The sequence below is a fragment of the Archocentrus centrarchus genome, chromosome 16 (genome assembly GCF_007364275.1).
Source record: "Archocentrus centrarchus isolate MPI-CPG fArcCen1 chromosome 16, fArcCen1, whole genome shotgun sequence".
Lineage (NCBI taxonomy): Eukaryota > Metazoa > Chordata > Actinopteri > Cichliformes > Cichlidae > Archocentrus > Archocentrus centrarchus.
Window position 1 is genome coordinate 17636695 of NC_044361.1, and position 17440 is coordinate 17654134.

At 39.2% G+C, this 17440-nt stretch overlaps 1 protein-coding gene across 1 annotated transcript in view; it reads right to left on the bottom strand.

The window, feature by feature from the left end:
- The window catches only part of cdkal1 (CDK5 regulatory subunit associated protein 1-like 1), a 260220-nt gene that overhangs the window by 125139 nt on the left and 117641 nt on the right, over positions 1 to 17440 (bottom strand). The window contains exon 9 of the mRNA XM_030750431.1: positions 7262 to 7282. Coding sequence (XP_030606291.1) covers positions 7262 to 7282 — 21 coding nt within the window. The remainder of the gene's footprint in view (positions 1 to 7261; positions 7283 to 17440) is intronic.

Sequence of the window (17440 nt, forward strand, 5' to 3'; positions counted from 1 at the left end):
CCGCCGCTGGGAGCGCGGTCGGCCTCCAGTGACTCCTCCTCGTCGTCGCCGCCGCCGCTGGGAGCGCGGTCGGCCTCCAGTGACTCCCCCTCGTCGCCGCCGCCGCTGGGAGCGCGGTCGGCCTCCAGTGATTCCTTCTCGTCCTCGTCGCCGCCGCCGCTGGGAGCGCGGTCGGCCTCCAGTGATTCCTTCTCGTCCTCGTCGCCGCCGCCGCTGGGAGCGCGGTCGGCCTCCCTCGTTGGGATTTTGCTTTGTGGCCCCTTGGCCTCTGCGGCCTCCTGAACTGTGTGTTTTTTGTTTTTGGATTTCCCACTGACTCCCCTGAACTGTGGACTGTTTTTTCCCCTGCTGTTTTTTGTTTTGTCATAGCTCCTGGACTGTTCCTTGTTTCGACCCCCTGTTTTGGACTGTCTCCGGCCTTGTGCCGTCGCCTTTTGTTCTGGTCCTGTGTTTTTGTTTTCTTCCTGTACGGGTTTGATTTGTTTTGTTCACGCCCTGTGATTTCTGTTTTGCTCCCTGTCTTTGTTTTTGTTTCGGGCCCTCCCTCCTGGTCCCCCGCCTCCCGCCCTTGTCTGGTTTTGTTTTCTGGTTTTGGCCGTCGGGAGCCGGCCTTTGAGGGGGGGGTACTGTCATGTCCTGGGCCGTTGGCCCAGCGTTTTGTGTTAGTTTATTTCCTAGTGTTGTGATATGTCTGCGTCTCTGTCCTGAGTCTGTGCCTGTTCCCCGTGTTTAGTCAGTATGTTCCTTGGTTTGTCACTTCCTGTTTATTTTGACAGTCTGGTTTTTCTGTGCTTTGTGTTCAGCTTTGCTTCCCCTGTGTAATTAGTTTCATTTGCCTCACCTGTTGTTCCCTGCTGTTTCCTCTTGCCCTGATTACCCAGTGTGTACTTAAGCCCTCAGTTTTGTTTTGTTCTCTGTTGCGTCGTTGATGTTTTGTGCCCGCATGTTCCTGTGTTCCCTGTGCCTGCCCTTCGTCTCCCTGTGCCTCCCTTCCAAGGTTTTTGTATTTGTGTTTCCCCGTTGAAATAAATCCCCTTTTTAGTTATGTTTGCTTCTGGAGTCCTTCATGTGAGTCCTTCCTCGTCCGTTTCCTCCCCGGCCATGACATCATGTTTATTTAAAAAAATTTTAAAAAAAAGATCCTTTTCATGTTTACAGACTTGGTTAAAATTATCAATGCTATAACGTCCTATCTGTTTCATCCATGCAGCCTGTTCTGGTTGTTTGCTTAAAGAAGTCCAGTTAACAATAAACAGCTGTACTCCTGATCAATGAGTGGCACCTGAAGAAAAGAAAAAAAAAAGCTTTAAAATGCCTTTTTTACAACTCTCTACTTCTCTTAGCCCGCAGACTCTGCAGGAGCAGTCTCCCCACACCACATCAGCTTCTCTTTTTAACTCATTGTCATAACAAACATAAAACGTGGTTTTATTCCATTTTAATTCCTCCTTCATCCATTATCAGAAATACTAGTGTAAATAGTTATGACAGCCAAGTTCAAGCTACAAAGCTCCTGTGCTGTAACATCGACTTCTCACAGATATTAGGCTCTTGTTGTCTTTGCCTATATGTGCCAAGGCTTTGATTAAAAACCCTGCTTATGACAGTCAGTGACAAGTATTAAAAATACCAGCGTTGTAAACATGGACTGCAGGAATGTGAAGGTCAAATGCAGCAAGAGGAGATGATCTACTGGCTTCATGCTAAATTAGAGCAAGACTCAGTGCTGGAGCTTAATGAGCTAAGTGTCATTTGACTGTAGGTCTGGAAATGGTTGAGTGTCTGTTTAAGCTATGTGTTAAGACATATTATATCATAGAGGCACACAAAAACACATTTGCACTTGCAGGGGCATGAGCATGAGGTACACACACACACACACACACAAATGCACACAGCCATCATTATCATTAGCCGTGCAGAGACAGACAGAAAGATGCATGTGGTCATACTGTTTGGCTAATTGGACTGTGTGTGTGTGTGTGTGTGTGTGTGTGTGTGTGTGTGTGTGTGTGTGTGTGTGTGTGTGTGTGTGTGTGTATAGAGGTGAGCATGGGCCAGATAGATTAAAAATGATGACGGTGTAATTGTCTGAACTAGAATGAAAGCGTTTCCAGAGCTCATCATCGACATTAAGAAGCACTAATGATTTCTGTCACCAGCCACGTCTAAAAACGCAATCAAATGCATCCATCAATCACACGTGCTTAAATCATATCAGGCCAACATGCACACTATATAAGAATGTATCAAGATAACTTCAGTATGCAATTAATTTAAAGCATATTTCACCTTCGGACAATATTTAATAATAGCATACTTCATTAAATCCCTTATCATTACTTAATTCATTTAATTTATTATGCTTAGAAAGTAAGCGCTGTTTTTACCAATGTCTCTCTTCTCAGGCTTAAGAAATTCCCATCTGCTGCTGGTCACCAGAAATTTTCAAAGAACCCGAAGGTCGAACTTCTTGTAGAGACGTGTTATTATCTTCTAATGTTAATTTATAATGTTATTGATTTACTGCAAGAATTATTTATCCAAAATGTCCACCGTTTAAAGCTAAAGAAAGGCAGTGACAGCAATTCCATGGACAAGTCAGCTTGTTTGGGCTCAATAACACCAATGTCACTACCAAGTCAAGGACCTTGACTGCATCATACCAGTGATGACTGTATTCCTGTATCCAGCACAATAGTAGTGTCCTTTTCAGGTTAACAGGTTTGTCCCAGAATAACACTGGCCAAATGGTCTCCCAATAAAATGGTCTAAGAGCTAAATTGGTTCCTTCCAAAACAACATTCTTGTGATTCCAGTCCAATAATGCTGTACAAATATTAAGCTTATGTATTGTTTGCTGTGAAATATTTCTGAATCCCCTGTTAATTATGTTTTGAACAGGTTGATGCTTTGGAAAAGTCTCATGTTTACTCAAGGTCGTGGCCATGCATAGATCTCCAGCTAGACTCAATAACCCGCCCAGTAATTTGCCCTTTTGGCTTGCTTCTCAATTCTTTTGTGTCAGGTGTGCTAACTGTGTTATTGTTGGCCAAATACGCAGAAGAGGCAGCTATTAGGAAATGTCTGCTTGCTCTCCTTTCTGTATCTGGTCTTATTCAAGCTGCACATCTGCTTCCCCTGCTTTTGTTTATGTGTAGTGGAGAGAGGTCGCAGTGGTGAAGGGGTGGAAACTGTCTCCTGTCAAGACAGCATGCAAGAAAAGTTGTGCTCTTGAGCAGGAGAAATCTGTAAACCTAATTGTGCTTCAGCCATTACATTTGATCAAATACTACTACGAAGTACGCCACCATTATATTTTGTGGATATGACAGATTTTACTTTTGTACGTACTTTCTGGTAAGTAGAAAGTATGTGAACTGCTGAAGTGTCCTTGAGCGTGCTAGACACACTAATGTCACTAACATAAGTGGTCGAAACACTGTTCTGTAGCTGATCTTGTCTCTGATACAATGACAAATATGAATATTGATGATGTCTGTTGATGATGATGATGATGATGGCTATCATTGTTTTGTTAATAATCAAAATATGGGTAGATGAATCCCATGAAATAAAGTCAGGAGGGACACATTTCCATTGTGCTTTGACCTGTGCGTGTTCACGTTACACATTAAAATTTGACCCAAGTCCTTTTTTCCAACCACTTTATGATGTAGTTTGATGTCAGAGCAATAACAAACAAGGGTGGTTTTCCTGAAGCTATTAACAGGTTTTCCTGAAGCTATTAACATTCACTTCACGTTAATAAAGCATGGCACAGACAGCAAAGTGAGGAGTGAAAAAGCATATTAGGGTTTTAAAAAAAAAAAGAAAAATCTCCCGCATTATTTACAGTTTCTGACTGTATTCCCAACCCAAAAAGCTGAGAAGGAAAGTGAGTGAAAACGCTTGTACAAAGAGGAAACAGTTGCGTGCACGTCCAAGTTCCATTCGTCTTTGTCCAAGAACAACACCATCAGCATGCCTGAAAACACCATACGCACATAAGCCCATCCTCTGCCAAATACTTGTTTGCTGTGTCTGGGTATGTTTTTATGGACACGCTTTCATTTTACACTAATGTAATGAGGACATTTATTCACTTGTAACGATATTTTCTGGCCTCTATCCTCACAACATCAAAGGAAAGTTCAGGTGTTTTCAGACAGAGTCCCATTAATCTGACAGCATCTTAAAGTGTCAGCTGTAGGCCTGAATGCACTCCTTGCTCACGTTTTCATAAAAGTGGATATCTTGCTGGGTCAAATCTAGGACATTTCTGTGTATCTTTGAACATGGTACAAGTCTGAAGACGTGTTGTAACATATAATGCACATGATTGGGACTACGCGTGTGTCTTCAAGCATCACCTATAGTAATTGTTACTGTGATATTGTTTACATGTATAATTTCTCACAGCCCCATGTTCCCACTCTGCCTGTGGACTGGAATAGTGGGAGGAGAAATGAGATGAAGGTTTTGAAGTGGTTGCTTTCAAGCATGACAGAACCAATTGATTCAGGTGATTGGAAGAAAAAGCCACTCCTAAAACACTGAAAGGGTCTCAAATCATGACATACAAAAACTCAAACATGACCACATATTTCCCCATCATCTTTTGGTAGCCCGTGCTATTTACATACAAGTGTACTAATGTAATAGTCAAACAGGTTGAATTCTACTAAGTGGATTTATACTGTAAAATTACCACTGTTCCCAGAACAAAATTATATTTACATTGGTGATATTACTAATCAAAATAATATATTATTAAAACCGATGTTTTTTAAATTGAGTCTTATTCTGAAAGGTTAACCACTGTATTTCTTGCAAACTGTAAATATTAATCTACAAAATATGTACATGAATATATTTCCTTTCCAAAAACAAAATTAATGACACATAAAATGAAGAACAAACAGAGATTCTGCCATCAAGATTATGCGAATGTGTGGCTCTGACCGTAACTCCTTTGAACATGTTTGAAAATGGCATCAAACTATCCAAGTGTAAAAACTGAATGTGTTCTTCTAAGTAAAAAGGAGCTTTCTATGCCTCAGGCTATGTGGAGGACATAGCTGACTAACTGATGGTTATTATATTGGCAATCCAAAGCCCTCTAAAGCAATCTGCAGGAACTGGCTCACCCGTTTCCAAAGCACAGTAACACAGATAAAAAGTGAAACACAAAGCAGAGAAAAACTGTCCCAGACTGTCTTTCAGTGAAAGACAGATACACAACTTCATTTAATAGAGACTGGCTTTTAAAAAAAAAGACACAAATTAGCAAAAGTATTGAGGAAAGGTGGCCTCACATTATAAGTATGCCTCCTATTGGCAAACGCTTAGTTAACTAAAACATACCATCATGTCCAAGTGGATGAAAGTGTGGCAGTAACAGAAGTGAATGGATGGAAAGACAAACAGAAGTGTGTGTGAGACACTGTTTTACCAACAGCACCGTGGGATACTTGCACTGGACCAACTACACACTGACCAAGGGGAAGAATGGTCCCAGATTCACAGTGTATCAGGATAATGACCTCTAACCAAGAACAACTTGAAGACCAAACCACAGTCACCTGACCTCAACCCACTTCAACCTAGTCCCTTTCTGTGAAGGAAAAATATGGCCTTAACGGGACATTTAAATACTGAGAAAACCAATCAGTCCTAAGATCAGAAGATTTGCAAGAATTTGTCACTTCATGCTGGAATAACATACCGTAGTTATTGGGTTTTGAATAAATTTGTGGAGTCTGTGTCAGCTTGAACGTAATTAATACCAAGATACTCAAAAAATAAATAAATACATAATTAAATAAAGGCAAAATTAAAGCACTAGTGGTCTCACAGTATAGTTGTGTAGAAGTTGTAGTACCCTTTACTGTACATGGGTTGTATGCAAGAATAGACATAACCTATCCTACCATTTGCCATATGAGTTCAATATCCTTACTTATCTAAATCTCTGTAATATGGTATAAATTGTGATTGGCTGCCATGGGGCACAATGTTTAACAGATTATAGATTAGGTGCACATAAAGATGATCCTATTAAACTGTACTAAATCCCTATTTTCCATAACACAAGTCAACACACTGCTAAAACATGTTGCAGTACACCCATGGTAGGAGAGTGTGTGAAAGAGAGAGCGAGAGGGCAACCACTTAAGATGGTTCAAATTTACTGAAATAAAAATATTTGGTTGGTTTAAACAAAAAGTTCTGCAATACTTCAATTTTGGTTGATAATTTATTCTTTTTTCAATACAAATAATGTGACAGCCTAAATTAGAAGCACACGCACGCACACACACACACACACACACACACACACACACACACACACACACACACACACACACACACACACACACACACACACACACACACTTATATTAATCATAATAGCTCAATGTACACATGTTTAGCCATGTGTTGCTCTGTATCATGGAAAATATGTACTTAATGTAGTATAACAAGATCTCCATGTGCATAACATCTGCAGTCTATTAAATATTACCACTCAGGAGATTTGCATGACCCTGCAAATCTGCAAATATAAAAGTACAAAATAAAGAATGTGAGCAGAGGGGGAAAACAATTCAAATCTGTATTAAAAGTTTGTGAACTTTGTACCTTTGGTCAGACCGCTCTCAATTCCCATCTATTCTTGGTTCTCATGGAGACCAAAAAAAATAAATAAATAAATAAAATAAAACAGATTATAAATATGCACAAACACACACTGGGTCCCTCCAAAGAGAGATGTGTGTCAACACAGACAGAGCATGGATCAATAGATTGCCTCTTAAGTACATTCAGTCTGGGCATGCCTAGGAATTCATATGGAGAGCAGCAGAGAGAGTCAAGAAAGGCTACATACAAATGATGTGTAATCAATAACATTACCACATACTCTATACTGAGGTATTTTCAGATTGTATTCATATGAGCAAACTAGATTTATGTCAAGGATACAATGCCAAATTAAAAAAAAACGTGTTTAGCTATTATTTTAATATATATTAAAATAACTTACTTTCATCAATATAATTTGAGGAAATTATATTACATAGAACAATTAATTTAAAAGGGCTAAAAGGGGCTTGTATTCAGCCCTCCAACACACAAACTGTTTTATAAACATATTCATTTGAACTAAAAGCCTTTCCAAAAGATAATAAAGTTCTTCACCACATTAAAAAGCACACACAAAAACACACAACCATGCAACACTTCTCTACAGTGGCACTGACTGGAAGGCCTGTCTGACCTTCAGTCACATCAGTCCCTCCCCTATCCTACTCCATCATCCACTTGCCTCTGGCTGTCTGCCTCCACAGTAAACCTCCCCACCCACAAGACAGTAACAAAAAAAATAAATAAAAAATTCTGGGGCAGATGTCAGGAAAAGCAACTTGAGAAATTAAATGATGAATGTGGAAGGAGAGAGAGAGAAAAGCGAGCGCTTGTGTGGTGATGCTGAATTAAGGAGAGAAAAGATTTGTTGGAAAAAGAAGAGGAGGATATCAATTTTGCAGAGTATTTAAGTGTGGGGATAACTGTGAAATTTATTAGCATATAAATCCATTGACTCAACATCACAAGATCGCTGACTAAATTGCCGTCTTCTGAATTTTCATATGAAACAAATTTAAAGATTCAAATGGTACACAGACTACATAATTATTAGTTTAATCAGTTAACACCATCCTTAGTCCCTGCTCCCCAGTCTAACATGTAAATATTTGAAATATGCATGATGTCATTTCACAACTTTAATTTGTTTGATATTTACATACATTTATGTATTCAACAGCTTTCACTAAAATTCAAAAACTTTACCAATAAACATTTTGATAAATTGAGAAGCTTCGCGCACATATGCGCGCACGAGCCCTCGTTCAGTCTCCGCCACACACGTTATCACACTGCAACCCGTGCACAAGCACCACACACAGAGTTTAATTGCAGTAATTAAGCAGCTTAGTTTAGAGCAACAACTGTTGATGTGATGCGTGGGTGTCTTGGCAGGTAGCATCATCATCACGGATTAACCCAATACACACGCGCGCGCACAGGCATATGCAAATATCATCTCTCGAGCATGTTTACACTAACTACATGTATGTGTGCATGAAGTACATGCATGTGTTTGTGCGTGTGCATAAGTGAATATAGATGCATGGCTTTAATTAACAGCCTACACAATCCTTTAAAAAAAAAAAAAAACAGCACATCAGCTTTAACCTACTTTTGCATAGTTTCTGAACTGCAGGCATGCCCTTCTGTGCACGCCTGTGCATAAGGCAGAGCGTCTCAATACATCAAAGCTTGTTTGTGTGTGTGGACATATGTGCACACGTAATGTCACAGAAGATATGGGTCAGACGCATTGTATGGATATATCAAAGGTAATTGGCAAGGGGGCTCCAAGTACAATGTGTATGTGTCTGTTGTTTGTATGTGTGTGTTTGTGAGACTGTGTGTATATGAAAACATACACAGTAATGGGAGGGAAGATGATACGTATACACTTTTGTCTTTACTCTGTGTGTCTGTGACTCCGTGTGTGTGTGTTTGTAGAAGCTTTCCAAGAAGATAGATGACTACATATGAGAGCAATGGGAATCTGTTGGGACCAAAAAAGGCCCCTTAACTGCCTAAAGAGCTTCACAACAATGCTGCTTCTACTAAAATAAGAGGAGTTAAAGTGAAGTAATGGACAGGGAAAGATGGAGGTGGGAATGATCCGAGTTTTTTTTCCTTTTTTTAGCAGAAGTTTGTTTAACATAAATTTCCCAAAAGCACAAAATTAAAGTAACACAAGAAAGAAATGTGTTAACAACGAAAATTTTATGCCACGACTACGTGATCAAACTATGACAGTTACTATAATTGTAGTACAGCACAAATAAGTCAAAACTGTTCCAACAAAATAATTTAAATAAGTTTGATAGTGAGTGGAAAAAAAATATCCTGACATCTGTGCAATTTCAATTTGACTCGTAAGTTTAACACTACAATAGTCTCTTGCTTTTTTTTCCCATTATGTTTACTTTATTCATACTTTAATAACAATGTTGCAAGAGAAAAATGTGTCAAGGTGTCTTTTGATACGAACAATTCATATATAAAGCAAATATTTACTAGGAGTGCTTTGAATTTCTTTTTCACATAGTTGCATATGAAGTAACCCCACTTGTAATTTACACAATCAGTCTTAAAAAGACAGCGACACAAGAAGCCCAACAACTGATACACAGTAGGTACCGCTCACAGCTTCTGTTGACATTATTGACAAGCTGGTGACATGTTAAAGTGACAAATCATGACACGGCTCTCTTGCTCTGAACTTAACTGACATTTGCTATAATGTGCGACAGTTAGGAAGCATTTTTTTTTCTGAATGTTCTCAGGACCGAGCTATAATCATCAATCAAGTCACTGACAGCACTCTTTGAAATACCAAAATATATACTTAAGCATGTTACTGTTAATTATGTCATTGGATGAAACAGATTATTCACACTGTCTTGAGATTTGATCCAGCGTCAGTCTATCAAGATAATGAATTTATTGTGAAAGCAGATGACTTCAAGCTGAGAACAGGATGACTGGTTGATGGTGTGTGTGAATTAAAGGACCTGTGGTAAGGGTAGTAGACACACACACACACACACACGTCTCAACGAATCAGATTACATATGGAAATTAGTCCTTATTAAAGAGTCATTGAGGTATGTAGTGGTTAATATTAGCTGTCAAGAAGTTAAGGTACTGGATACACAATCACATACACTGTATATACATACAGCCATACAAGACCCAGGGACATACAAACACACCAGACCTTTTACAGCTGTGTTATTAATCAGACATAATAAGGTTTAACTTCTTTCAATTCAAGGCTGTTGACCTAATTTCTTTGTTTGTGTGTGTGTGTGCACACATTCATGTGCAGGCATTAATGTGATAAATAATTATAGGTCTGGTCAGTATTTATGCTAATATATTCATGACACACCTGCAGGCACGATGTTTGTGTTTGTTAATTCGTTTAGCCAGTTTGTGTGTGTGTGTGTGTGTGTGTGTGTGTGTGTGTGTGTGTGTGTGTGTGTGTGTGTGTGAGCGCGCCTAAGGAATTAGTTACTGTAGCAAGCCCAAAAGAACTTTGCACTCTGTGTGAACCTGTGTGAGTGTTAATTAATAAAGAAACTCTAACATATAATGGGTGCATTAGCAGCTGTGTTTGAGTATTTGCAAATGTATTAGCATGTTATGTGTGTGTTAACTGAGTGCTATATTGCAATACAATATTTTTGCAAATACTTGCATTTTCATGAGGCACTGTTTGTGTATTAAAGCTACAGACTCAGTTAAAAAGCTGAGGTTAGGCCATGTGTAATGCAGTTTATCCCAATCTGCCTTCTCGCTACCTTGCGCTTCTTCTTTTTTCTACTATTGTAATTCTCTCCCTCTCTACAAATCAGCAGACACTAAACACAAACTCTATGAAACAAAGGATGCCACATCATAAATCCTCATTGGATCATTCATATAAAATTATGAAACAATTTTCACAAAAACACTTTAAACAAAATATATCCATACAACAGAAACAATGTACAGTTTATTAATAACTCTAGGGCCTTAGGCCTTTGGGAATAATGTGCTTTGAGGCAGACTAGCCAACGACAGGAGCTGACTGGTCACAGTAAGAATAGACATGAACGGTGAAGACCAAAGGCCAAAGCTTTTCAGGGAGAGAACTTCAATCACAACCACATGCGTGAACATGCATAGACACAAGTGTGCGCATCCTTTTTACTCACAACTTACGTTGCACAAGAATTCTAGCCATAGTAAGCAGAGCTACTCAAGGGCAAACACGGGTATACATAAAAAGTAAAGCACACAATGAGGGGATTGTGTTTCAATTCTTAGAAACCTGCAACCATACTGACAAAAGCTGAGGTAACATGAGAAAATGAAAAAATGAACATAAGACATTGTAAAGTTGTTTATATATATCTTAGTTGGAAGGAAAACAAAATGAATGGAATTAAATGGAAAGAAATGAAAATAAAGTTTTGTGAACTTGGTTCATTTGTGTGCAGTTTGAGTCAGTATTGTGTTTGCTGTGACACTTGTTTCTCTCTCTCAATGTCAGTGTGTTTGTATGTCCAACACACAGAGCAGAGGCGAGAGGGGAGAACAGTGAGTTGAAAACACGGCAATATTGCAAAACAAGTTCCCCAATGATGTGAACCTAAAAACACAGCAGGTCAGAATGATATCGCCTTTATAGCCACTTCCTGCCAGAATGGCTTAATGAAGACAGAAATGTATTACTGATCAACAAAGAGCTTTAGTGAGACATGAAAAACAATGTATTCTCAGAAAATAAGACTTTATAATGTGATTTGTAGGAATGTACATGAATAAAGGTATAATCTTCAAACAATATGGGCTTTTAGAGCAGACATTTATCATTAATAATCAATGTACAATCCTGCTAGAGAAATATAATTCTAAAATAATAAATATGATGTTTACATTTTCCTGTAACATTCTAGCTGAAATTTGTAAAAACACACTATGAATTTTGGGTAGTTGCAGCAGAACTAAGGATTTGAAGTAATCTAACCAACAATCAGAACTCGCAAAGTTTTGACTGCAAAAACTGGAAAAAAACGTTTTGAATGTTGCTGTAGCTGCATCTCAGACAGATCTCACTGCAGTAAAGGCTACTACTGCAGAAAAAAGGTCTAAGAGCAAAGTAAAACACAAACATCTTACCAGACACAGTTTTAGCTACTAGGCAAGGAGCTTTACAGTCAAGTTGTGCCCCACAACACACACACATACACAAAAACATGCAACGGGGGTCGAAGGGAATCAGGCACAGGGTTTTCTGCGAAGTGACAGATGTGGCGACAGGCTGTCCAGTCAAGCAGAAACGCTCAACAACTTGTTTAGCCGAAGACCTGGAGTGACAGTGACTGTGGCTAGAGAGAGAAACGTGTCAGGACAGTCTCACTCACTCATACTCACACACACACACACACACACACACACACACACACACACACACACACACACACACACACACACACACACACGAGAAGAAAATATACAAAATACAGTTACTCCTCTATCAGAGTCAAGATACACAAACTTAGTCTAAAACTTACTTTTTTGCTATTAGCAAATTATGCCACACTATCTCATCCAGCTTCTCTTTGGGGGTCAAAGCTGACAGGATGAATCGAGACGATCGCTTCCCAAAACTGAATATACACTCTTCTTCATGCACACATCTCCGAGTCTCTGCTCGCTGCACACCAGAAGGAGGAGGCCCACCTTCGCTCTTTCCCCTGTTCAAACCATCTCAAGGAATGTTCCACCTCCTCCAGTCATCTAAGCCCAGTGTGTCTGTGTAGGTTCTCAGTCATCCAGGTAATAGTAATCTTAAGAACATGAAAAGGCAATTGGACTTTTTCACCTCTCATCCAAGAGGCTTCTTCAGTTCTAAAACTAAAGGTGGAGAGTCCAGGTATTTAAACACTAGTGGGGGTTGTCCCCTTTGGAGGTGGTCACTGACCCACTATTGATCATGTATATCACCACATAAATTTAGCCCAGTGGTTCCCAAGTTGTGTGCCAGAGCAAGTGGGAGCAAATCCAGGTGTACCTTGGGATTTTGTGTCAGACATACATTATTACTGTAACTGTACATAAAGTAATGAATGAAATATCCATTTTACACTATTTGCACACATCAAATGGCCTGAACAAAGGTCCTGTCAGGGGAAACTACTGTGAAAGCTACCTGTCCTATGGCTTCAGCTGCACTGGGTATTACAATGGCTTTCTGCCCAACTGCATATTTTGTTCTGAGGTGTAAACTAATACAAACAATCCACCAAGCAATCTAAAGAGGCACAGAGAATATCAGAACTCTCTTCTGCGAGAAACTTTACCCACTTTCAAACAGCCCAGGCTCCAGGGGCAGCAAGAATGTTTCTTGGAGTGTGTGAAAGTGATACGAGGATGACACAAATTATATGCTAGTGGAGCTTATTGCATAGGAAAAACTGTAGGAGACATGCTCAAAAATGATGATATTCCAGATGACATAAAAGGCTGTTTTCTGCAGATATGCATATAGGTTCACTTTGGAATTGTGGCTTGCTCTTTGGTGTGTCGTGGGAACAAAAACTTTGAAAACCACTGCTGTATCCACTACCACTGGCCAGTCAGCCAAGGCAAAAGACTGCTCTTTGCTACCTCCCAAAGTGTGTGGTTAGTGACTCAGGATCCGCCCCAGAGTGGAACCAAGCAAAATGACTAATTTCTTGTGGGCTCCTTTCCAAGCTCAAAAGTCACAGACTTTGCAGCTGTGCATCTCTGTCTCCCGATATTCCTGAGGATTTCTTTGGTCCAGCCCGGGAGGAAAAGCCTAGCATTCAAACCTTTTTTTTTTTTTTGTGTGGCAGTCTGTTTTGACCACATACTGGACCTGCTTTGAGGACTCTGGTATCTGCCCTGCCCCTTCAGTTTTGTTACCTGGTTTAGACCTTGCTCTTTTCACTTGTGTGTTTATACACCACTATAGCATTTAATCATTAGTAATTATTAAACTCCACCTCCCTCTGCTCTCTTCTCTTTCCCCTCATCTCCAGCCAGCAGATGGCTGCCCCTCCTTGAGCCTGGTTCTGTTCGAGGTTCTCCTTCCCACTGTCGCCATGTGCTTGCTTGGAGGTCATCTGCCTCTTAGGGTTTTCCTTCTAATATTGTACGGTCTTTATCCTACAATATAAAGCATCTGGAGAAGATGAAATGCTGTCTTGTGGAAGAGGCGACACAGTATGGAGAGTCAGTAAGCCTCATATGTATGTTGCTAGGCTAGCAATCGGTTTCTGTCCATTTACAGCAGGTCTTTCACAGTTAATCAGCACTGAAAGGGGATGGGTCAGCCTTGTGAAAGGCTCCAGTAATGTCTTTTATACTCACAGGGAATAAATTTATGATGAGCAAGGAGAAAATCAGCTGTCACTGATGATGAGCCATCTCATCACTGTTAACAAAAGAGGAGAAAGCATTACTGCATTTTTTTTCAAAGCTGGCATTGCACTACTGGCTTTAATTCATGTAATTTTAAAGTTAAAAGAATTGTTTCTCTTATCTTACTGGCCTCTTTTATTTGACTTATTTTATGTATGAGTGTAAAAAGCTCAGTTTTTCTTATTAACAGTAGGCAACATTTGAGTGTTTAAACTATTACAGCAACAACTGTAGCCAAATCGACCCTTTCGAGTATTTTAACTTTAACTGAACTGATTCTGAGTTATGCATTTGGGTCTGAGCCATGAAAACAATACTAGCAATTACTCTTAAAAGGTATAAAGGCACATCCCCTTAGTCAAGAAATTTTCTCTTAAATAAAACAAAGTTATGTGTCAAAATGTGCTCCTATATTTGATAAGAGTAATTCCTCACATCACAAAAATTACTGAGGCTAAATACCTCACCCCCACAAGAGGCAGGCAGAAATAAACAGATAGGTGCATGCTGAAGACATGCCCTGACATGTGCAGAGCTTATGTTTGTGTGTTTGCAACTCATGCAATCCAAAAGGATTCTCTTTTTTTCCCTGCCAAATGGAAGCAATTCCCACTGGTTGAACTAGAGGCAGTGATAGTGTCTTTTCCATATGATCAAATAATTTAGAGCAGTGCTGTCTTGTATTCCATCGTCTCCCGTTATCATTTCTCTTGTTAATGATTCATATCTCTTCATGGTGTTATACATTACTGAAAGCTCTCCTCTTCTTTTCACTTTTATCTTTCTATTACTTTCTCCAGCAATTTATTCTTTTCAGCATTTTCACTTTGAGTATTCATCTGCATGGCTTAATATGCAGAGTCAGTCCTGCCCACCCTGTCAAAAGTAGTGCCACACATAAAAGAGCTTCTTTTAAATTCTTAATGTTCTCACACTGTTAAGTCCATATCACGTTACAGTATGTAGTTCAGTAAATTAATATTCATGAATATTAAAACATAATACAAAACTATGCCTTCACCTCACATATCAAAACTGACATTAGTTGGGATAATAGAAGTGTCAATAGAGCTAATGTAAAATTGTTGGCCTGAGTAACTAAAAGATGACTTTCTAAATTTCCTTATTTGTCTGTATTAACTGCCATCACATGGTTCATATTGGTTCGGCCATAAAGTCATACTCTGACCTGCCAATTTTACCTCATATTAAATTTAAAAAATTCTCAAGTGTGCTTCTTTTTCTCCTCACAGTGTTAAAAAGACATATTCTGTTATTGACATGCTGCGAATCAGCAAAATGTTTGCACTAAAACTGCTTTGGTTTATTGTTTACATTAATGCAGAATAATGAAGGTGTTGATGAAATTCCTCATCTTACTTTGAAACTAAAAAAACTTTCTTTTTTTTTTTTTTAGAAAGAATTCTTCATCCTTAGTTTAGAATCAAAGGAAAGCCTGCCTGGCTTAGCTGTTCAAAGCCACCTCCCCTCCCACTTATGTGATTTGCATACTGTGCATGAACATCATCTGATAACACTGCACATAAAATATTCACAATGAAACGGCAAGGGCTCATTATTTGAGTAGCATATTGGATGCAGGTTGGGCTAGGTTGTATTGAAATACCACAGGTTTTAAAAAAACAACCTCTAAAATGAGGGCAGCACGGTGGCGTGGTGGTTAACACTGCTGCCTCACAGCAAGAAGGTCTTGGTGCAGTTTGTTTGGGCAGGTGAGAACATAATAATTCTGATGTTGACCAAAACAATTGCAAACCTTTCTTTAACCACGAATTGAAACTTTCGAGATTTAGAGTCTTTTGTTGGCACATGAGATAACACAGGCCCCAGTCACACAGCCCTAGAGACTGGTTGGCAACTCTCTGGCAACCTGTGGTTGCTCGGGAAAAAAAAAATGCATTCCCCAACAAGTTGATGAATAGTGAAGAGGTGAAACTGGTAACAGACAAGGTGCTGCACCAAAAAATATTTGTGACTGCTTTGGTTGCTAGCAGACAAGTACTCACCATCTGCAGGCCAAGCAGAAGAAAAACTGGATAAAGTGTAAGACACTGGTTCTCTTGATAGACTGGTGACACCTGCCCTGGATTCAACTAATCATCAACTAACTAGTCCAGAGCAAATAAACTGCAGGTAGAAAAATGCCCTGAGATTTACTGAGTTTTGTGATTTCTTCATTCTACCACAATTTAAAGCAAAAACATAATATCATAGATGGTATCCTCTAACTGTTTTGCCATAAAGCACGACTTTATGAATGTGTGACGACATCGCCAGCATTGCCAGTAGCGGTGTTGTTGACTTTTCATTAAAGAGAAGTGCTACAAAACAAATGTGATCATGTGTTTTTGATGGTAAACTGACAGCTCAGATATGCACCGGAAGGATGGAAATATCAAGCCTCAGTCTACAAAATAAAAATGATGATCAATTTTCTGCCTGTTTCCATCTGCCAAACGATGAGGCGTCCAACAGAAGCTGCTTTTAAAACACCACATGTGATGGAGAATTATTTTTGAACTGCAGTGGGACAAAACAAAGGTTGTTGATCGAGTGGCAATGCCATGTACAACCTGAAGCACAAAGAGAGAGTCTGAGTTCAAACAGTTGGAGGGAACATTTCCTAGAGGACACATACAATGGTTTCCAGCATTTGCAAAAACATTTCTGTGAGCAAGCTTCTGTTATGTTTGCTTAAGTATGTGCATGTGCATCAGCTGTCTACCCTGTAGCCCCTTCATGTCACCCAACACCAGGAGCTCGTAGCTACAACCACAGGCGGTCCACTATGTGAGAACTGCTTCCTGCAGGGGGTGTGAAGAGACCCCCTGATGGTATCAAAATATATATCAGACGAGGACAAACACAAACGTATGCACAAATTCACAAAAACTACACAGATTATGTAAAAAAAAAAAAAAAAGAAATCAAATTCCACTCAGAGGATGTGGGTGTTCTTTTGTAGAATTACAGTACATGAGGACATGGTTGCCAAATAATTTCTTTGATTTCCAAAGGGGGAAAAAAAAAAGGCTTATTAAACACTGAATGTATCCAACTCACTATGAGCACCAATGTAAATCTTCACCAGTTTACTTGTAAAACTACTCTCTTTTTGATGTTTTCTGCCATTTGACAGACCGATATAGTTAGATACAATTAATAAGGGAATGAACATTTAAATATGTTTGTTATATTTGAGCCTCAAGCCATTAAATTTAATGTAACAGCATTAAAACAGCTAAAACCATGATTCATAAAATATTTCTACTCATCACAACATAACCTCATCTCACTATGCATCATTTGAAATTAATTTAAAACCAAAGAACAAACAAAT